Here is a 23,700-nt window from a genome sequence, read left to right as displayed (position 1 = left end):
GTTCACAGTGTAAGTTACTTGGAAAAGGAGATTTAGGGAGATTTTCAAGTCAAGAAATTAGTATTTTAGATGCCTGCTGAGAATATTAAAATTGATAGGAGAAAAATGATACCGTTTTACTAGAAGACCTTAATACTGAACTATCAGTCTCTAGAAAGTTGCTTTAAACATTTTCCATCTTCAGGACAGCTTTGGAATTGTATTAATGCCTCAAAACTCACCCATACAGTATATAGAGCTAAGCTTTCATACAGGTAAGAATGCAAGCGACTTGAACCATGTCTAAAAATTTGGCCTTGCTGCCTGGCTTTTGGCCTCAGGAGGCCTCATTTACACTTAGTTTAGCTTTGAAACAAGCATCATCGCAGGACGCACTGCACATGTCATTATCTCGTCTGCTCCTGGTGTTCTATGCACTAGAAAGTCCAGTTTTAGGAGCAGGCCCACAACTCTGGTATCTCCCTCGCAGCACTGTACTTGGATCTTTCACCCACTGCCTATTTGTGAGATTCGCTAATTCTAAGAAAAGCGATGAGAAGTTTGAACATTTTGGGTCACAGGTGGCTAGGATATCATGAAAAACATTAAAAATGAAACCAAAAGAACACAAATCACAACACCCATCTAATTTCAAAGCAATGTTGAAAAACTGGAAGGCGGGCAGAAGCCAACCAAACAGAGAAGGTCCAGCAGGACAGCGGCTGGATGTGCCAGTCTACTTCGCTGTTCCCAGTTCCCCTCATTCCCTAATAGCTAATTACCTGCCACACAAATAAAGCGCAACACGTGAAGCTGAGCGGGTTGGATTTGGAACTTTTCCTCCAACTTGTGCGTGAGCCCCCTTGGGCGGCTGACACCCAGACCTGCCTGGCAGCAGGAGGAGGAGAGGGACAGGGAGAGGAGATGGGTAGGAGGAGAGGGGCAGCTCCGAGTACCCCCCGGTGCTCACAGAGCTCTGAGGGCGACCCCCGGGCGCACCCCCCGCCCTCCCCCTCCCTCCTCTCCCCCCCTTCCCTTCCCCATCCCCTCCCTCCCCGCACACCCCTCCCTCCCCCGCCGCCCTCCCCCAGCCCCTCCGGGCCGGCTCCCCCCGGGCCGAGGCTGCTCGGGGACCCCCCCCAACCCTCCTCTAACCCCCCCCACCCCCTGGGCTAGGCCCCGCGGGGGGCCGCCCCCTCCTCAGCGCCCGGCCGGAGGCAGGGGAGCGGCGGGGCGAGGCGGGGGGCGAGGCGGGGGGCGCCCCCCTCCCAGCTCCCCCCCTCCCCATGGCGGCACAGGGCTCCCCGCCTTCCTCCTCCTCCTCCTCCTCCTCCTCCTCCTCCTCCTCCTCCCCCTCCTCCTCCCCCCCCCCCCCGCAGGGCCTGCCCCCTGCCTCCCACTCACTTTCTCCTTCTTGTTTTTATTCGGCATGGCCGCCCCGCGGCCGGCCAGGCGCAAAGCCCCCGCTCGGCCCCGTTCCTCCTCCTCTTCTTCCTCCTCCGCCTCCTCCTCCGCCGCCGCCGCCGCTGCCCCCCCCCAGGCTCCGGCCCCGGCTCCGGCTCCAGCGGCGGCGGCCTCAGCCCCTCCCCCCGCCCCCTTCCTCCCTCCTCCGCCGCCCCCCGCCCGCGGAGAGCGGGGCCGCTGCCCGCCCATTGGCTGTCTGCGTCACGTGAGCGGCGCCTCCAGTGGCGTCACCTCGGAGGCGGGGCTTACCGCCTCCCTTCTCTTCCCCCCTCCCCTCCTGTCACGCTTCGGCGGCGGCCGCTGACAGGGCCCGGGCGCGCGGCGAGGGGCTCGGGGCTCTCCCGGCTCCGCCCCGGCTGTGGGGAGGGCCCCGCGCCCCCAGCCCCGCCTCGAGGTGGGCACCGAAGGCTGGGCTGTGCCGCCTCAGGCCCGCTGCTACGTGGGTGTCGCCCTCCGAAGCCAGTCCTTCGCTGAGGGGCAGCGGCTCCGGGGTCGGGCGGGGTGCGGGAGCAGCCAGTGTGTGGGGAAGAAAAAAATAAAAAAATAAAAACAAAACTAAATAAAAACCTTTGGCCGCGTGCCCCTCATACAAGTGTTGTGGTCGTCATTAACTGGGGGACTTCACTGCCTGCCTGCAGTACGTGGATAAGGAAGAAGCGAACTTTGCGTAGTTCCAGCCTGGTTTTTGTAGATGGCATCTTTCAAAGTCAGAATGCAAAAGTCAACAATATTCTTCGACAAAAGAAGAAAGGTGTATATGCTTCTACTGGAAAAGTTACAAATTGTGTTTGTCACGTGGCCTGACTAAGCTCCAAACTACCATTAGCTGAGGAAAAATGACATATTAATCCTCATAATAATGCCAAGATATAAAACATTTAAAATTTAGATTGGGCACGCTTATTAAATACTAATTGTGTTGTGCTGATAAAGGATAGAAAAATTACAGCCTAACAAACACCAGCATGAAAGAGAAATTGATCTCCTTCCTTACTCAGCCTGCGAGTATCAAAGGCAGCACTAGCTAGCAGCCGTGCTCTCGTTTTTAGGAACTGGGATTTCTAATAAGTACTCATATCTGATGTGATGGTATCTAACATCAGTTTATATCCACTATATTTGAACACTTTGCTGTGGTAAAAGAACAAAGAAATTTCCCCTTTTTGAGGCACTACAAGGAATACTACTGAGTAGGGAGAGTTGCTTCCTCTTGCTTCAGGCCCCTTCCTTCCCTGCTTCTTAAGTGCTAGAAAACAAATTATGTCTGCCTCTTATCCTTTCCCTAATCTTCTCTGGTCTGAGGATTTAGAATTGAGGTGCTGTTATCACTGTTGTGCTTCTGTTACGAACCAGTCACAAAGAAATTACTACTACTAAGTAGGACTTCTGACCAACAAAACAACATGGATTTTGGACATAGATAGTAAGAAAAAGAAATCTACTTCCATCTGTAGTCTGCAGTTTGATGAGTGTATGAAAGGGTTTGTACAGCTGAGGATAAACTCCAGAGCTTCCAATTCTTTGTTAAGTTCCAGTTTCACAGAAGCTTAAACTACTCTTAATTCCCAGCTGCCGTATTCCTCTCTCACTCTTCTGCACTGATGCTGGAACTGTGCAGCCCCTTAAACCAGTTCATAGAATTGATCTGGTTGAAAACTCCCCCCCCAAAATGATGTGGGGTTTTGTGTTTTTGTTTATTTTTTTTTTACTCCCCTTGAACTGGCACATCACCACCTGTTTCTGTAAACACAAGTGTTGGCTGAAGGAAGGGGGTGGAAATATGTGGCGGGGGCGGGATGTGACCTCAACAGCCTAGATTTAGATCAGTTTAAGCAGCTTAATGAGTTTCTCGTTGGCTCTTGGCCTCCTTTGTGCTTGCTAGTGCTCATGGTTTTTCCAAATACTGAAAAAACTCAGTCAACATCATTGTTACCCACCTACTCATGAATAGCAGCAGCAAAAATTGTCTGTGCTTATTTTGCTGTTAGCTGGGAAAACCTTGAATCAATACATCAGACTGAATACAGGTTCAAAAGATGGCACCGACTCAGTTTACATTTGGGAGGTTTTCTTTGTGACCACAGATGTAGAAACCCTTGTGAAAACTTGACTCCCCCTCACCTCACTTGCTGGGGAAAGAGTCTCATTCACCAGTAACAGAAAGCAATTGTGTTTTTCAAGGCCTGCTGTATTATACGAAATAATCAGTGGGTGGAGGTGGTTTACAAGAAAAATAGTTCCATGTGTATGCTCTAGTATCTTCATAAAATATGAGAATAAGATAAGTGACTTACATTTTCACACAGCATTGAGATGAAATCTTATTTTTGCTATGGTGTTAGATCACTGTAGGCCTAATTACTTTGTCACTGAGTAGGATAAACTATGTAAATAAAATAATGTAGTATGAGTGTGAGTATGACTATATTAATATCTGCATTAACTTTTGAACACGTTTCATGCAAACTAGATATTTTCAAAAACGAGAACAGATTCAGACTGATTAGTCTATCTCTGTAATTAAAACAGTAAAAAAAACCAAACGTATCACAGCTACCAATTTGCCTTTTTTTTTTTTTACTGTATTGACTGAATTATCCAAACTTGCAAAAGTTAAAACACCAAATAGTTTAATGTCTTGTATAAAATAGCTGTATAATATTTAATAGCGTGAAACTGGGCCATGTGTCCAGAGTGTCAATGAAGGGGGAATATTTACATGGTTAGTCCATTCCAACTATGTTGGTTATTATTTTTTTATAAAGAAGGAGGCCCTTTATAAAGATTAAGCATTCATGCTCTGTCCTGAGTTTATTGAACAGATTGCTGCCACTGTGATGGGGACAACATCGTCCATTCCCAGTTGTATGGTGTTACTGCTTTCCACACCCCATCTCTTGTTTAATTGGGTGCTATGCCAATTCAACTTGCTAAAATAGCAGAAAACTAACTGAGCAGGGAAGACAGGAGACAATGAGACATTTTGCCAGTGAGCTGTTAAGTTGGCTCAGCTGAAGCTATGCAGCCGCACTTGTGGACAAGGTTTGAGAAGCCAGTGAACTGTCATCATTACACATAATTGTCAAACACTGGCAGGCTGTTTCTCAAAATTCTTTATTGACTGAAGCAGATTTATTCTGCTTTCTGGCACCCTGTGTGAGACATAAAGAGAAAAATGAAAACTCAAGCACCACTGGCAGTGAAGAGGCTGGAATAGATGGGTTGAAATTTAAACATTTTTTCTAATCTTGTGTTCAGGCTGAACTACTAGGTAGGATAACTTTCTTGTCAGGAATAGCGAAACTACCAAGTTATGTCTGGGGGAATAAACTACTTCTTCAGCCCTGAGCACCTGCAATAGACTTCTCTTCTGTACAGCCTAACATCAAAAGCTGCAAAGGCAGTATATTCAACTCCACCAAAAAGATGAAGTGTCTTTCAGAAACCTTCACTAGCATGTATTTATTCTGCCTACCCTGAATTACATTAAATAATTCTTGGGCTGTTCTCAAAAGACTAGGTTTTAATTCTCAATTCTGTTAATGTCTGCTAGCATTGGATGCCTAGCAGTCATGTTCTGCTGTCTTGTAAAAGTTACAAAATAATTTATTCAAAACGTATAGAAGTCAGGCTCTTTTGAGATGATGAGTAAGTCAAATTTTAGTCAACTTCATACATGTTTACAACATGATATTTCAGCCTCATTTGTGACCACATAGATACAAATGGCAATTATTGGATAGATAGAACCAGACTTTCACTTTCAGAACCATAATTCATTGATGTAATCATATGTATGTATAGTAATGTCAGTACTGGATACCTTCTAGTTGTAATATTACTTTGTATTTTCGTAAAATTCGGATTGGTCAAAAATGAAAAACATGTTCTTGTGTGGATAATTACACCGTCTAAATCACAAGAATTTTCAGTGACTGCGTATTTCCATTGAAATACAAATTTCTTTGAGTTGTCTGTTCTTAAAACTTTTCATCTTCTTTCTCTCATTCATTTCTCTTTATTTATTTATTTATTTTTAAATGACAAGATTTCATTTTGAATCTAGTGAATAGGATTATAAGTTATTTAGACAATTACAACATTGCAGAAGATTTCTGCTAGGATATTTTCCACTTTTGTTAAAAATCCAGGACTCTTTCAAGTATGGAGTGAAAGCTGATGTTAAGACCTCTTTTCACTAAGCTTCCAGAAGCTTATTGGCAAAACCAGAAGTCGTCTTGCTTGTGACGGGAATAAGGCAAGGCGAGCTAATGAGTCAGGGACCTATCCAAGAAGTCCACTCTGGAACACCAGGAGACAAGGCCAAAGAGAAGGATAGAAAGAAGACTATCTATAATGCTGGTCCAAGCTTACAGGAGACAGACCCAGAGAGAGGACTACTTATGGTATTTGTCTAAAATCCAACCAGATGGGGGCCAGAGACAAGACTAGCTACAAGGCATGCTTGAGGTCCATCTAGTAAGCCCTGTCAATAAATCATGCTGGAAGTAGAGGGCTGGATGCCAGTACAAGAAAGCAGGCCAGGTTTGGCTGCCCAGGACAGAGCTTAAGTGGAGCTTCTGGACCAGTTGGCAATGTTGTCACATTTGGCTGGCAACTGGCTTGGTACCAATGTCAGTAGTAAATAAGATCCATATTCATATACACATTGATTCTGGATTTCTGCTAGGGCCAACTTAATTTTAAAATTAAAATGAAAAACCATAAATAATGATCATGGAGAACTCACTTATGCAGCTTGTTACTGAGACCTCATTACTGATATCCTAATCACAAACTGTGGACAAGGAAGTAGATAACAAAAAATATCTAGCAATATCTAATGATAGTTAAACAAAGCAGATTTTCCTGTTTGTGACCACAGTTTGCAGTGTTTATGCCCATCATTGGTTATTAAGTATTAAAATGAATTTCATCTGGAAAGTCGGATGATGATCACAGTAATTAAGGTGGATGAACCGTTCGTCTTATCCAGAATGGCAATTCCACTTGTGTGTGCTGATACCCAGATTCCATAGAGATGGGAACTAGAAATATAGTAAGATTATAACACTTCAGTCAAATCATTTGATGTTCTTCTGCCTCAGTGAAGCAAAAAAAGATCCTAAGAGCAAGACTTTGCTGCATGTCATGTAGCTGAATCTTTCCAGGAAAAAAAAAAAAAAAAAGAAGTGCAAGAAGTGCAACACTGCTGGTAACATAGATGTTGTTAGGAGGTCTGCTTTCATGTTTCTACTATCTTTAGTGGTTTCATTTTCAGTATTTACAGTGAGCTAAGAGATATGTTTACATATCATATATAATCTGTTTAAAATTTAATGGATGGGCCTAGCATTCAGAATGTATAAAGGATAAATTTATTTTTGCTAGTTCATCTTATTTTCATGTCAGAATTCAGCATCATTGTGGTGTGTTTTGGTGCAATTTTTAGCAGTGTCTTTGTTGATTCCAGGTTTTTAGCTGCAATTAGTGTAATGTTCCTAATCACCTAGTACCGTTCCCTCTTCCCACATGATGTCAAAGGAGAGATTAATTTTGTATCAGATGAGTGAGACTAGTAACATAAAGGTGACTGCAGCTAAAACTCCTACATTTTCTTTTTTATTATGTGTAAGTTGGTATTTATGGAATGAATGAAGAGTTCCAATTAATTGTACCTCCTGTTGATGGCATACAAGATTTTCTCTTTCAACACTTCATACTTTTTTTCTGCCTTTTTGGGATTCGACATAGCTAATATAGCTATATATTTTTATCTCAGCGTGGGAAGAGTTGAAAGACATACTCAGAAGGCATACTCAGGACTTAACCCTGTAACTACCATAAATCTGTAGATGCTTAAGTGTCTACTTCTGAGTATGCTCTGAAGCGTCCAATTTCTCAAAAGATGCATATGCTGCAGTTGTGATCTGCTTCAGGAGCAATCCGTGTTTCCTGCTCAGAAAGCAAAGGGCAGTTTCCATCAACACAGCTTTTGGCTTGCTCCACCTAGAGCAGCCTGCCTGCATCTGCACTGTGCAGCATCCAGAGGGATCCTGTAGTCTTCTGCAGATCGTTCCTCAGCCTTTTTTAAATGCGGGGCACGGAACAAATACCACTTTTCCACTGCACTTACATCCTGTGATCATGCCAGTTCTTACTGTGTAACATGGATAAAGTTTATTTTCAGGGATTACTGCCTGGGGCAATGCTGAGATCCATCAGCATCCCTCAGTGCTAAGCTGCCCTGCCATCTCTCTTTTGGTAGTTGGGGTGATTCCTGCAGCCAAGATTCCCGTGTCTTCAAGGGCTTCAAGGGCTGTGACAGCCTGCAGTTTTCTGCCAGTCAGACCTTCTGTCAGCACCTTGAAGCCTATCTTTGCATATGAGACATTTGAAAAATTTTTAAAGGTTCTTTAATAATTAATTCCCTTTTTTGTTTGTCCAAGATAATGTGAGAAATGCTCACACCATGGCACATAACTACTACTATGGCATGTATCGAGAGAGGTATAATATGGATGCACGCCAGGCAAAAGGCTTGCAAGGATGATGTTGGAGGATTGGAACAAGTGGAAGGAGACTTTAGAGTCAAACCATTTCCTAGAGGTATCTAGCTGCTGACTGGCTCCTAGGTTTTGTCTGTGAGGAAGCCTTGTAATTTTTGTCCAAAGGGTAGATACTAACAAAGACGACTTTGGAACAAAACAGCTAATGATTCAAACTAATAGTATTATGTGCACTCAGAATCTCCTTTTGTGATATGTTGGGAGCCTTGGCCTGTAATTCAGGGCTGTAGATTCTACACGATAGCAGAACACCTAAGTCCTTTCATCCTTCTGGGTAGTTTTTCAACATAACAGTTATAAGAATTTGTTAACTTTGGCAAACCATAATTTTTGCTTAGCCACATTTTAGGATGTGGCAGCTCCATGTTTAAGAAGGTGTAAAACAAATCAGATACTCTGAAAAAAAAATCAGACAGCAATTAAACATTGGCAAAGTTTACAAGCATCTCAAACTCAAACCTTATAACAGGAATGTTAGGCAAACTTAACTACAGATTTCTCTTCCATCTGTATTTATATGATGCTGTGTACTGCCTGTCTGGCATGCCTGTACAGACTATGCCCCAAAGTTACCTTTGTACGCATTTCGTGCGTTCAGTATTTATCCTAAAGATTCTATATAGATGTGAGTTGTATTTACATTTATATCATTATTTCTTATGCATATTAGTATTTATTTTGAACAAAAGTACTGAGAAACAATAATGTGGGAGGTCATTTACTAAGAAGTGAAAAAACAAGGCCTTTGGCAGATTTTTTTTTTTGTTTGCATGCCTTCCTCAAAGTATGGTACATTGTATTTATACTTGATGCATTCCCTTCACAATTAATTTTTTTTTTAGTTTAAACTTTTTATGTTATTTTTTTTTTTGCTGTCCACAGTTGTTTCCTGTCCCTGAAAATAGCATGCATGCGATCAGAGCTGAATAATTGTAACTATTCTTACAGATGATAATTTCCTTAAAGCAGCTCATTTCTCCAGCGTGCTACATATCTCTGCTTTTGTTTTTATTGTTATATTTTATTGTTATGTGTTTCATTCCAATTTCGTCAGAAGACTTCCTGTTCATACTGTTCTTGGCTATTCAGAGAAGTGATCCATATACATGTAATATTGATTCAAGAATCAATTGTTAGAGCTGTTTTCCCCTTCCTTCCACCAGGGCCGCCAAGACAGAGGTTAGGTTGACACTGATGTCTTCATGGGCAGCCCTTTGCCTATTTTTTGTTTTTTAATTTCTAGAATAGATGCCCACATTAGTTCATGGACACCTTTGTTTTTGTCTTGGAGAAAGAACTAGCAGATAAATGAGCTAAAGTTCACTGCTATTCAATATAAATTGAACAGGAAAATTCATGTTATTAGCATATAAAAGAAGCAGATAAGTAACTACCTGTCCATAATTCCCATGGCACTTTAAATTTAATATTTCTTTCATATATGTAAAGAGGATAAAAGTAATAAAGTAAATGAAGTGTAAATAAATGTAAGATGTATAAAAAAGGTTTCTTTATTTACATTTATGTATGAATCCTACTTCACATTAACTGAATTTTTGCAACGTACTTTACTAAGCTGGGTTTGAAGTTTAGTTCTGCCAAAGATGTTAATACATGGCAGTAGCTAATCTTCTAAGAATATAAAAAATTTACTTGCTTTATGGAACCAACCAGCAGTTCTCCCTCAATGCTGAAGTACCGTGCTAGTAAGCAAATGTCCTTTTCACAGAAAGATTTGTTTTTGTTATGACATACGCACTTCCCTAAAGGTAAGCTTAATATATAGTGTTACTTCTTTAAATGCTAAATTAACTATAAGTCTTTGTGTACTTGAAGCTAGAATAAAAGGAATATGATCAAAAGCTGTACAATTCCAAAGAAATTACTATGTAGGCATTACTTATGCAATGGCAGGGAGCCAAAGGCTTAGTAGTGACTCAGATGTACAATTTTGACCTTTGACTGTGTATTTCCACCTGTATACCGGTCCTATGTGATTCGTTCTGAAGAGATAAAGTTGATCAGTTATGATGTTGACCATTTCATATCTTTGCACGCTGCTGGCTGCAGAAGCTGGTACACCACACCCAGCTAGCCCAACTTGCTGTTGCAGGCTTGAGTGAACCGTGAATATATAGAGCAGGTAGACTCAAGAGTCTCTTACCCAGCTTTTGGATAATTCCATAAATGTTACAGAGGAAGTGGGTTTTTGAGAGGCTGTAAGTTCAGTTGCTTTGTGTTTAAAAGGTCTTTTTATGATCTAGCATTAATTGCTACTGGTAAACACTGATGACAAAAAAAAAATATCTTAGAAAAAGCCAGGGGGAATACCCTGTGAGCTCAGAAAAGGTCTGGGGCTTGGAAGACATGGAATCTGTTCTTAATTTGGCCATTGATTTGCTGTATGATTTTTGGCAATTTAATCTCTGTGTTTCTTTTTCACATCTTTATCTCTTGTTTATCTTTACTGCAGTTTGCCTCTATAGTGCCTAGAATAAGGCGAGAGGCTTTCTTGACTGATTCTAGTAAGTGATAGCAAATAGTATTAAATACAAAGTATTTTTCAGTCATTGTATTGAAGAATGATTGTAGTGGGTTTTGTATAGGTATACAACAATACAGATTTAAATTACTTGTTCAGCCATCTTTAACCTAAAGGATTAAATCCTGTCAGAGAGCTGTCTTTGGCATCCATCTTCATGTTTTATACTGAGTAGAGAATAGTTAGACTTGAAGATAATGTCCTCAGATGTCAAGAAGGTAATACGGTTGTATTTTTTACAGCTTTAACAATTCAAACCCATAGCTAAATTTCCGCAGCTTTTTTATACATATAGTTCTCTTTCATGACTGATACAATTTCAAAGATATTCTTATTAAAAACATTTTCATATGATACTGACCTTACTTATGTTTGAATACAACTCATTAAATATTTCTCAAATAGCTATTGCTAAACTTACTCCAAACATACCCTGACAGTATTTTTTGTTTTAAAGAAAAGTGCTTCTAAATTATGACCAATTTTGCTATCAGGTGCCAGGTGATATAGGCAGCCTTTGGGTTTAGCTTGAAACCCTACCAATTTCAGTAGGATTCCATGAAAACATAAGTGCTGTTCTGTTCACTAAACTTGAAAAAAAACTTAATCGATTAAAAGCTCATGGTCTGTATCTACTAGCCCTCCCCAAAATTCCAGCAAAAGGGACTTATAATCTCTTGATTTTTACCAAGTTGTTAATGCTTTTTTTTGACAATATGGATATATTGCATCCATAGTGTGTATATGCATCACTTTTGAAAATTCTTTTGCCTTGAGCATACAAAAGAAGAACACTTCATGTCCTTCATGCCAAGCTTTGTTAAATCAGTGGTCAGTCTCATAAAAATATTTTCACGAGTTTATGTGAGGTGGATTTTCTTCTCCATTTTTTTTTTTTCTATTTAAAAATTAATCTAGTCTTTGAGAAAAATTCTGATTAGACATTGGTGGAAAATAACATCTGAAGAGTAACGTGCTAAATCTGCTGTCCCACTTGCAATTGGGTCTGAAACTTATTTTGAGGGGCTGAACCTTTAGAGATAAAAGGGTAACTGAGTCTTCTGACCTACTCGATACTGGGTTTGAAAACAGCATGCCAACTTTGTTAACCAGATTGTACAGGAAAACTAGACTAAGACCAGTTATTACGTATTGGTTACTGAATACCTGTCAAACAGTAACTTTAGGTTAAAATTAATGTCAGGTTTATCTGAAGTAGTTACTTTGAGATGAAAAGCTGTGTGTCCAATTACCAGCCCCTTGAGCAGCTCAGTGTCCATCTGCTGATTTGAGAAGAAAACATCATTAATAATGTATTCACAGCTTGTGCTCTAGCTTTTACGTTGCTATTAATTCTTTCAGCATGAGCTATCTCAGCATTATTTAGCTTCCTAGCTCTAACATCTACTTACTAGCCATGGCAAGTTGTTTGGTGTTTTCTATTTTAGTGGATAAATGGAATTAAAACACAAGATGTGACATAAAAATTGATCCATGCTTATAAGGTTGCTTAGTTTTTGCATAAGACTCTGTACTACATTAGTATGCTCTATTACTGCTTCAAAATACTTTTGCAAAAGAGGGAGTTTGAACAGAAAAAGAGAACATATGACTTATTACAACTAACACTATCTAGTTTTTAAAAAAATATGTGTCTTAGTGCTATGAAGTGAGTAAGATAATGTTTTGGACTTAAGGAGTTGAATGATGATAAAATTGGTGCAGCTCCACTGAAGTCAATGGAGATGTCAATGCCAGAATAATGGCCAAAATATTTGGAGGATTTTGTTTGTTTTGGACAATATTTTAAGATTTTTAATTAACAGTTCCACCAGGAACAATGAAGTTACTGCATCAGAATTTAAGCCACTCACACCCATGATTTATAGTCTTATTTGGAATAGTTGTTTTGTTTTTAAATTGCTAAACAATATGATTTGAAAATGTCAGAATTAAAGCCTGCAGCCAAACCAAGACAATATTAACTGTCAGCTTCCTAAGGCCTCCAAAAGGCTTGCTCTTTTGAGTTATAGATTTTTTTATTTTATATTTTTATTTTACTTTTCCTTAGAGGGGGCAGCTTGTTTACATTAGGAAACTAATTATTTGCCTGGGAGAAAATGACATGCAAATATAGTCCTTGATCCAAGATATTTGCGAAATAAAAGTTCTTTATAATCTCTCTTTAAAAAAAAAATAAAAAAATCAGATGCCAAATAAATCTCACTGGACAAAATACCCAAAGGCTTGGCTGTGTATCTCTGACACAGATCTCAGCAGTTTTCATGCCTTTTTAGCTTCAAGGTTGCATTTCTGCTGTAGGTAGGGACTGACAAGCTATAGTTTGATGCTCTGACTGACAGCAGAACCTACAGAGGATTGCTGCAGACTGCTCTCCCTGCTGGTCTGGCTGCTCGGGACCAGGCTCAAGGCCTTTTCTGTTTTAGTGTTCATCCTTTTGTAATAAACTAAAGAGTTTGTACAGATAAACTGGTTACAGTTGGATCTTAAACTGGTTTAGAATTTTTTTTTTTCCCAGTCATGGCTTACTTTAATTCTCCAAAGGAGGCAAACTATGTCCCTTTTTTTTTTTTCCCAATAAATTTTTATTTTTTTCCCAGTATCTACTGTAGTGCTTTTACCAATAGAACTGTCTCATTCAGAGGGGTATGATTTTGTAAGTAAGTAAATAAAGTTAAGTAAGTAAGTAAATAAATCCTGAAGTTAAACTCAACCTCAGATAGAGTATTTTTGTTAAAGATGAACTGTGGAATAAGGTAGGTTAATAAATGTTCTTGGTTTTATTCCTTAGGTTATTCAAAGAATGTCTGAATTAGGAAAACAAATTGCAGCTTTGACATTAAAAATCCAGGTCCTCCATAGTCATTGGCAATTGGAGTATACGTTTCATAGCAGTATCGCAGAAGCCAAGAGACTGAAAGACAAAACATAGTAAAAGATAATTTGGTTCTTGCTTTTCTTAATACCTCTGCAACCTGGTAATTCAATTATAAGAAAAATTCAGCTCAGAACCCTGGTTAACATGTGAGGGGTTAAACTGAGTTTAACAGAAACTCAGTTTCTGGTCTTCTTACTCAAGCAGAATCTAAAACAAGACTTAAAGCTGGTTAAAAGTATTTCATAGGTCAGATTTTAATATCTCTGTTGACAATGTATTTGGGCTTCTTTTCATGTACGCTGTTGGTCATTTCTGTAAAGATTATCTACCAGTAGTTATCAACACACAGTTGCCTAATAATGTACTTTTAAAAACAAAACTAGATGTGCCAGGACACTTATGCCTTCAGCCAAGTGTCTAGTTAGTGCAGATATAATAGTATTATGTAATAATAGTAATTACTTAATTGAGCAATCCAAGACACATGTTCTGGCATTGTAACAACTATTTAATTGCATACAAAGGTTTCAGAGAAATTAAATTCATTTGTAAGAAAATCAGAACTACAATTCAAAACAAGTTTCAGCAGTCAGAGGGAAAAAAGAAAAACTTATTTGAATGAAGCACATCATAGTATAGGAGATATGATAGATTATATGATAGATTCTTTAGTATGTGGAGATCACATGCAGAATTTTATTGCTTAAATATCATCAGCAATCAGTAAACTGTAATGTTAGTGTATTAATATACACTGCAACAAGAATCTATTAAAATGGGAGTAAAATACCTTTACAAAAACACACATATTAAGTGTTTTTATTTCTATAACTGTAGGGTGTAAAGAAACAGCTCACAAGGAAAGATCCCTTGTAAAATATTACTGGAGTTTGTCGGATTCAAAATTACTCAGACTTGCTTCATTAAAAAGAACTTTGTAATTATTTTAAATTAAGATGATGTAATGAAATAAAAAAACCATAATTCTAACTGAATTTAAATCACTCTATTTGGAAGACTCATGTAATGCTTCAGTTGAGGAGCAGGAAAGCTGAAGAATTTGCTTTTCTTTTTTTATAGAAACTACTGGTTGCTTTTTCTAGTGCCTACTTACAGTACCGAGAAAAAATCTTTAAGAATAGTTTTAGGAGAGGTCCCAAAATTCAGTGTTGTGTGATGCTAGTGATGAACTGACAGCTGAGAAGAGATAAGAGTTATTTCATTGTGATTTTTGCAGAAGAATGTAGAGAAAGTGTGCTAAGTATATGTGTTTATAAGAAAAAAATACAAAAAGCCCTCTTTTCCTAAAACTGTTGGATTACTATTACTAATAACATGAGTGGAGTAGTCTGATGCAACACCACTTTCCCAGTTTGTGTTGATTTTCGTGAGATTGTAAAACAATATCAATTTTGTCTCACAAATCCAGTATTACTCTTGTCATTTTTTTTTTTTTAACAATCCAGGACAAACACATTTATTTTATTTTTTTTAAACTTTTGTTAAAAAGGCTTTCACTACCTTCTTATGTGGGCCTGTTGCTTGGCTTCACATCCATTGCAGTTTGAATTTTCATAATATATATTCTAATTCTTCTCAATGTAAGATTTAATTATTTTTTTCTTGTGCTTCCTTTTCAGTCAGGAAGGATGGCATCCCATGGGAGGGACCCCACATTGGAACAGGGGTAGAGAGTGACCATGAAGGAGTGATGGAGGCAAAGCCTCATGGACTGACTGCAGCCCCCATTCCCCATTCCCCTGCACTGCTTGGCGGGAAGAGGGAAAAGAAGGTGGATAGGTGGAAGGTGTTTTTAGTTTGTTTTTAGTTTCTCACTGGTCTAGCTTGTTAGGAATAGGCAATAAATTTTATTAATCTCCCTATGCTGAGTCTGTTTTGCCTGTGACAATGATCGTTGAGCTATCTCCCTGTCCTTATCTCAACCTTGAGCCCTTTTCATCGTATTTTCTTCCCCTTTCCCTTTGAGGAGGGGCAGTGAGAGAGTGGTTGTGGTGGAGCTCAGCTGCCCAGCTGGGTAAAACCACCACATTCCTCCAGTTTTCCTTCTAGTGAGTACACTGAGCAGTAGATGATCATCTTTTTATAACCAGCTTTCATGTATCAAGAGGATTATGAAGTCCTACACTTTTTCAGCTCCTTCACCTCTTTTAGGTCTTGTTTTCTAAGCCACTTTTACTGTTTTATTTTCTCCTCTGTATGGAACTCTTCCTTAAATACTACTAACAATTGCTAGACCTTTTAAAATTAATTTTAAATTAAGGCCGTACCAAAATAAGTGAGTAAATACATACATCACAATATTCTGGTATTACTAATATGAATATTGTGAACATAGATGTTAAGGAAAAATGTTCTCTCATTCTGAACAGTATAATGTTAATTGGCAGGCATAGACCTAAATGAATTGACTGTGTTCCACTCTAGATTTCAGTTACTGAAAACAAATGTCTAAAATACGTTCTGCCCTTCTCTTGAAGAAGAAAGTCCTCATCATTACCAGAGTAAATTTAGATTTTGCCTAGCCCTAGCCCAGATGTTAATACTTTAATTCTAGACATGGAGAAAATTCCATCTGTACTGCATCAGGTAGAGCTCCCAGGGACATTTCTTCCCTTTTCTTTTTTTTTGGATGTCATTTTTTGGCTTTTTATTTGATACAGCATATTCCTCAGGCCTGTGCAAGTCTTCTTCTAAGCTGTGTGTACTTGAAGTGAGGTTTGCAGGTGATTTGCCTCTGCTTTGCCTAAGCAAAGGTGTAAGTATGCTTACATGAGTGAGTTTCTTATTCCCTGTTATTCCCATAAGCGAATATACCTGAGCTTGGTCCAAGCTGGCTCCTAGTGCTCAGCAGACTGTCAGTCACTTTTAGGTAAGTTTCTAGTCTGATACCTGTAACTCTCAATAGCGTCATTTTTAATCAAGCAAATACAATTATTTTAATGCTACAATGAAACAGGAACATTCTAAAATAATAAAAGCAAAGACACTTTGATAAATAATTAAAAGAAAGATGCTTTGAATAGTAAGTATTTTAGCAAGATGTACATTGAACCTTCTGGGCAGGTAGGCTTCTTCATGAGCAGTTTGTTATTGAATATGACACCTGTCAAAAGGATCTATACCTGCATTTGGAGACAGTATTTCTGAAATTAATTCTTAAACTTAGTAATTAAAAAATTACTTTCATCTGATTACTCTACTAGTTACAGCAGGAATGTATGGATTTTTAAATGTAGAAGTGTTTTTCTCAAGTCTGATTACAAAGCACTTTAGTTTAATTTGAGGCAGCTTTGGTGCCACACATTCCAGGGCAGTGTATCCCTGCACTTTGTGCTGAGAGCCAAGCTTGATCATGGTGAGACAGTTTAGAGAGCAAAAGAGGCAGAAAACTTGCCACAGCATGTTTTCAAAAAGATGAACATGGAGTTGGGATGTGGCAGCAAGTAGACCAGCTTAGGCTGCCATGATCTGTATTATATTTCACAGGCACTTCAGAAGTAAGTCGCATATTTCAAGCACCACTACAATAAAATTCAATTTTCTGCCATATATGAGACCACTACACAACGGATATATCCTTCCATGAGTTTTTCACATAGCACATTCAGCCTGAGGTAAATTCATTTCACTTATTGAAAACAAATAGCGTGTTAAATATGCTTGCTAAGTGCAGACTAATAACAAAAAAACAAGCCATGTGATTTTTATGTGATTTTTAATTAAAAAAGAGGCTTTAAGCTTTTTCAGGGTAAAAAAATATTTAACTGCCATATAAATGATATTTTTTGTTGGCTTTAGAAAATAAGTGAACTTTACAGGAATTTCATATATTTAATGTGAGTGCATAGTAATATGACAACACTATCCTCTAGTGGCAGTACGTGTTAACACGTCTCAATTTACATCAGTGTGAATTAGTTTACATGTGTTGAAAAGATGGAATGTTATCCACATTAGTATTTTTAAATTCAGAATTTAGTTTTACTTAACATAAAAGGGATAATTAACCAAATGCTGCATACAATGGGATGATAATATATGCATCAACCACCTGCATCAGCTGCACTATGTATGTTTTATACGGCTGTAAAACACAGTATATGATTTCTTGTAATTTGCCAGACCATCAAAATTTTGTAATTCTTTTCAGATGTGGCAGCTTTTTCAAAGGTACATTTTTTTACATGTTAGGATCACTAGTTAGTTTTTAGTCTACTCTTGAACTGTGCCATTAAAATCATGGTGGGAGTGTGTCTAGACATTGGTATCCATGAGCATATAAAGCATCCTTCATTTCTTTTTTTAAGTTTCAAATTTCAAATTTCTAGTGTATAGCTTCAGGGAAAGCAAAGAAAGGAAAAAAAAATGTGCAAAGAATAAACTCAGAGATTTCAAAGCATCAGTTTTTCAAAATTACCCACTAAAAGGGCCAGTGTAGACTGAAATGTACTTATTTACAGTGAAGATAGATGTAACAAAAAATATATGATCTCTCACACATCCTCCTGAAGTTTGGAAATGTATCTATGTTAACATCCTACAACTCAGAGTATTATTTTTTTTTAATATTTCACGCATACTGGAGAATTTTTATCTAATAATGTACTTGGGGAATGAAGAGGTTATGCTTCCTATTCATGTGAGCCTCATGTAAAGCCAAAGCAAAATGAAAGCAGGAAACAGAAAAAACGTGGTTAGACACATCTCTAGCTCTTCACATGGAGTGATCCCTGGAAGCAACAATCAGGACAGGTTGGAACTGATGTGTTTATACTTTTACTGATCTGATTTTTCTTTCAAAGACCACTTGGCTTACAGCCAGCTCCCTTGTGTAGTGATTCCAGGTACTTTAATGGTGCTTTCACTTCTCTTCTCCTTAGCTAGACTGTTATCAAACCTATTTTAGGGTATGGGTTTGTACCTTTTAAATGTCACTGCTTAATATACCATAAAATATAAAATAACAGACACTGTAGGTAGGTTATACTGACGTTGATGTGTTATAGAATTCCTATAAGCTCCTTGTACTTTATAAATACATTTTAATTCACAAGAGTATTTGCTCATGTTGTGTCAAGTTGTTTTTCTGTTAGTCTGTACAAAGCATACGAAGTAAATATTTTTCTTAATTTTATGTGATTTGCCTTTAAAAAACAAAAGCAAAAATAAAAACATAAAAATGCAGTGTTTATTTTCTTAGCATTCAACTAGAGTGTGAAATGTCAGCATTTTTTTTTTTTTCCTGAGGTCTGCACTTGGAGCAAAGGAGATACTTGATCTGTACGGTTCATGTGCACAGAGAGAAGTCATTGTCTTGTCATCTTTGTTCCACAATTCCCTCAAGCAGTGTTTGCTATAATGGTATAAACTGCAGTGGTTTCCAAATGTGAAAGCATAAAATTTGCAACAACATAAATGTAGCTACAGAACAATAATTAATTGACAAATGATCCTTTTGGATGATACAACAGCTATTCTTCAAGTGTCAATAAAACTATTAGTAGCATAAGTAGTGTTCCACTAAGGGTCAGATGTAACCACGCAATGAACAGTGTTACTTTAAAATATTGTGTGAAGAGTTCTGATGTTATTAGGCTTGAAAGATGTTATTCAGCAGCTAGTGGTGAGTTATAAAGCATTCTCCTTCCGATACATTGGTTTACTTTTGGATCACATTGCTAGTGACTAAATATTATATGATGGCGGATCACAGCACTGTGTTTAATGAATTAACTGTATGTGTCCAGTCCCCCCACAATATAGCTAACTATTGAAAACTCCAACCAGTAATTTTGTTGGCAGTGTTTTTCACCAGTGCTTGAATGGCCATGGAGACTATGTTTTTCCTCTAGAAGTTTTTCTCTGAAAGTTGAGCATCATCAATGGAAGATACAGAATAGTCTCAGACTTTCTGACTATGCTTTGTGTATTCTGTGGATAAATAAAGAAATGAAAAACAATATCGGGAAAAAATAATAATGATATGTCATGGCAGAAATGCTTATGTACATCTTTGAAAAGGAACAGTGCTGGAGGAAATGTTTATGCACATTAACAATTAACTGTATGTTAGTAACACGTTGCAACCTATTTGGATGAAGACAGGCCCGACAGTTGATTAAAATGATGCTCTTTCTCTCTTATACTACAAGTAAGCTTGTGATGTTGAAAGAGAAAAGTAACTTGGATCTTAGCTCCCCATTCTCTTCAACAGCTCAGCACCACCAGGTGAATCTGTCTCTTGTTTCTACTTCTGCTTGCCTGATTCTCTTGAATTCTGCGTTTCTGGTTTCTGTGAAAATTGAACTTATAAACTAAGGTCATAAGAAGGTAGGCTTTACTGTTATATGGGTTACTTTATGTTTTAGCATTCTTGTTGACTAAAAATAAATGAACTTGATATTGTGTTACTGAAAAATGGATGCTCATTTGATGACTCAGTATTATTTGGAAAATGTTATGTTTTCTTTGCAGATATTTTGTCTTGAAAACGGACCTCTTCATAGGAAAAATACTTTATTTACATAGCACTACAATAAAACAAATATTAATTAAAATGTGTAGCTTCACATGTTCTTAATTGTAAGAAAATTGCCTTAAATACAAACACAGGATTTTAAGAATTATTTTGAAGCATTTGAAAACATCGTGTTTGGCTATGAGGTATTAGAGTGTAATGGCTTATTATTTAGGATTGCAGTGCAATTTTGTTTAGTGTTTCTCTGAAATGTAGAATAGGTATTAGAAGAGCTCTGTAATAAACATAAAATTTCTTATCTATTATCATATTAGCAAATTAAGCTTGACTGCTAATTGCATTGCAGAAATTATTTAGGAGGAGAAATAACACATGAAAAATTGCCAAAGCTCCTTTGATTGTGTCCTTCTCTGCTGACCTACAACACAGTTCATTTTATGTACTCCTTTAATATCTGGGCTGTTTGCCGAGAAGAAAGAAGAGTACAGTAATGGCAGTGTGTTCCAATAGAAATCTGTGAAGAAATGCTGGAAATAAAATCACCGCACATATTTTACACAGCTTACTGAAGAGCTATGTCATGTGGAGGTAGTCATTGCATACAAATGGTCTTGAGAATGTGAACTTCAACTTGACTTGAATGTCAAGCAGAGGCATACTCTATTTCAATTAATAATGACATGAACCAGCCCCTGATGCTGGGAGTGTAACTGCAGATTATATGCAATGATTGGAACGTTAGATCTTTCATAGATAGTGAATATGACACTTCACAAATGGCTTCACTGAATTCAGGTCATCAGTGCAGGTGCACTTCAGTGTGAATAAGGATGTCATCTTGCCCTGAATAAGGCAAAGAGAAAGAGTCCTATTGCATTGGCAGGGAAACCATACAGGCAAAGCATTTCTGTTTTTCTGGTGGTTGACTAAAAACATAAGACAGAAATTCAATATGTAACAGAGGAAAGAAGAAACAAATACATTGGAGAGATTGATTTTGATTTGTGGAGGCTGCTTTTTCACTGCAATTTCAATTATGCCAATGGGAAGCATGCATTCTCTTTCTTTCTCTCCACTGACACTATCCTGTACATCTGGAAACAATTGGTCTTAAGAAAAGTCCCTGACATCTCAAGTTAGAGAAAGCAGAGCAACAGTATGTGGCAGAGCTATGACAACAAATCTGAAAGTCTGTCTTCACTGATTTCATTTGCTGTCATGTTAGCTTTGATGCAAATTTTCAGTATCAATTCACTCCTATGTGTATTACTGCCAGAGCTAAATACCTGGAAAGCATTAAGCATTACTTTTTAATATAAATTGAATAGACAGACCATACAAGCATGTGATGAGAATTGACTTGAATAGAAGGGGATGCATAATAGCCTTATTATAAATTTTTAATTTAAAAATAAAATAGAATAAAATGTACAGTCTTTATAAGGTAGCTCTACAGAAAGCAGAAATCTCTGCCAAGTCAGATTCCTAGTTAACTGATAAACCTTTCTGGAATAAATGTGCCTTATGATTTCCTGCAATATGAACTAAAGAATATGTGTTACTAAGAAAAGGTAGAGAGAAAAAAGTAGCTAAATCTTGTATTTTATATGATGGCATATTTTTATACCAGTTTGTTTACTTTCATTTTTGAAAACTAAACAGTTTTCATTGTAGAACTTCATGTAATTTGTAAGAAAAAGTACCACATGGTTCTTTCACTTTGCACTCTTTTAAGAGGTGTCTCTTGGTATAAGTCAGAATTTGCATTGTGAAAGGGATAGCTCTTCCTTGGATTCAACACAGACATAGGTTACCATCTGATGTATTCTGATGAAAAGGTTCTCTTTTTGATGAAAAGTCTCAAATGAGGAGAAGGGAATTTTGACTGGTGATATTGAAAAAGAAGCTATGTCCCTACTTCTCTCTTTTTTATTATTATTATTTTTTTTAAACGATACTGCATATTATCAGTAGTAGGAAATAAGAAAACTACTAGTTTATTACCAAGTGGAACTGAAGGCCAGAACTTGGCTCCATATTTCATAAAAAATCAATAGTCCTATTCTCTGAATTGGGAGTATATGGGAATAAGTGCTCAACATTGTGAAAAAGGAAAATCGTTCATAATTGGGCTCTGGGAGCCATTTGCTATTCAATTTCATGCCTTGTGTTTTAAACTGAGAACCTCTAGACGCAAGGAGGGAGTTGGTTCTTCAACTTGTAAATGACACAATTTCTGGGTGCGTATTTCTTTACTGGCTTTTTCTGAAGCTTAATTTGCCAGCTACAGCTGGAAGGACTTTGTACTAAAGTGATCAGTAGATTGGTTTGGCGTGGCATTGGTTTGGCATCCTGTTTTTATATTTTAATGTTACCAAATCAAACAGCTGTGAAATTAAAAAAAAAATCCTAAATAAAGAAAGAGTTATAAATGTTTTGGTCAAAACATCCTGTAACCAAAGTACTCACAGATAGAGGAGCCAAAGAGCTTTTCCAGGAAGTGCTTTTTTCTGTATTTGTGCAGCTCTGTACTGGGAAACAGTTCTACAGGACTAATCATTTCAAGCATAATAAGCAATTCACCTAAATAAAATAGTGGTATAGTGTTATAATAGTCTAAAATAATGCTAATTCTTAAATTTTCTGACTAGTTGTGCCAGTCCCTGTTCTCTTCAGGACAGAATGCCTATTCTTCATTGGCATACCTTTAAAAAAAAATCACTAAATTCTACCTCCTTTTACAGTTTGTGAATACAATCTTGTGTATAGGGGAATTAGCAACGTTAGTCAAATATTGTACTTCCAAAAATATTTTACTACTAATAATCTTATTATACAGTTTTTGTGTGTTTCCTTGTTCAATTAGGTTCTAAAGCAAATTCATTGCTATTTAAAAAACAACTAGATTAAAAAACAAACCAACCAGGATTTTACAGTCTAACCGTTTTTTATTAAATGTCTGTTGATCATAATATCACTATGCTAAGTAATTTGCTATTCAAAAGACATTTTAAGTAAGTAGATAGTTTGAGAAACACGTGATGTAGTGAGTTTGCTATTGATCACATTTCTTTTGACAAATGAAAAACATGACTCTATAATTTCTTTCTGTCTATTAATCACAGCAATTGTCAGTTTCTCTGTTACCTCACAAAATAATTCTCATACCTGGACTCAAGTACTGTGACATTTTTTCACCCTCAAGAAGTGTCTCAGACCTTTTTCCTGCCAAATAAATGTTTTTAGCATCTTACATTCTGTTCTTTAAAAATGCCAAAGAGGGTGAACTACCAAGCCAAATTCCCCTCAGGATTTGAAAATGTGACTCTGTAATCTTGTGTAAAGAGGCATTAACAATGTCAGTCACAGTACTCTACTTTTACCATATTCCTGACCAGTCCCTGATGCGGCAGTCCTCACACAAGCAGAAGTCTCATAGACAGTAAGAAATTCAGTAACTCATTCTAAGAAATGACTGAGATTTGTAGAACAGTGCTAGTTACTTATAGAAGTAGCATCTTTTTTGTTTGTTTGTTTGTTTTGTTTACTAATGCATGGAAGAGTGCAAACAAAGAAACACAGACACATGAAAAACACCCCCAAAACCGAAACTTTGAAATTGTGAAACAGCAATGTTTTATAATATGGGATGCCTGGGTAGGAAACGGGTAGGCTTTGGGGCATTTGAGCTTTATGACTGTAAAAAAACATAATTTATTTGTAAGCACTGCCTTGTAATTGTAAGGAT

General features: G+C 37.7%; 1 protein-coding gene across 2 annotated transcripts in view; it reads right to left on the bottom strand.

Moving 5' to 3' along the window:
- Positions 1–1,582, bottom strand: part of PPP2R5C (protein phosphatase 2 regulatory subunit B'gamma) — an 81,401-nt gene extending 79,819 nt beyond the window's left edge. The window contains exon 1 of one of the 2 annotated variants that reach the window (XM_080593919.1): positions 1,384–1,582. In XM_080593919.1, coding sequence (XP_080450045.1) covers positions 1,384–1,410 — 27 coding nt within the window. In that variant the 5' untranslated portion in view covers positions 1,411–1,582. The remainder of the gene's footprint in view (positions 1–1,383) is intronic. The other variant, XM_080593920.1, reaches the window with a different exon arrangement.
- Between the last annotated feature and the right edge of the window lie 22,118 nt (positions 1,583–23,700).

The sequence above is a fragment of the Anser brachyrhynchus genome (assembly GCF_964034855.1).
Source record: "Anser brachyrhynchus genome assembly, chromosome: 5".
In the NCBI taxonomy this organism is placed as follows: Eukaryota; Metazoa; Chordata; class Aves; order Anseriformes; family Anatidae; genus Anser; species Anser brachyrhynchus.
The sequence above is the reverse complement of the archived record's forward strand: the minus strand, read 5'-3'. Positions and strand labels throughout refer to the sequence as shown.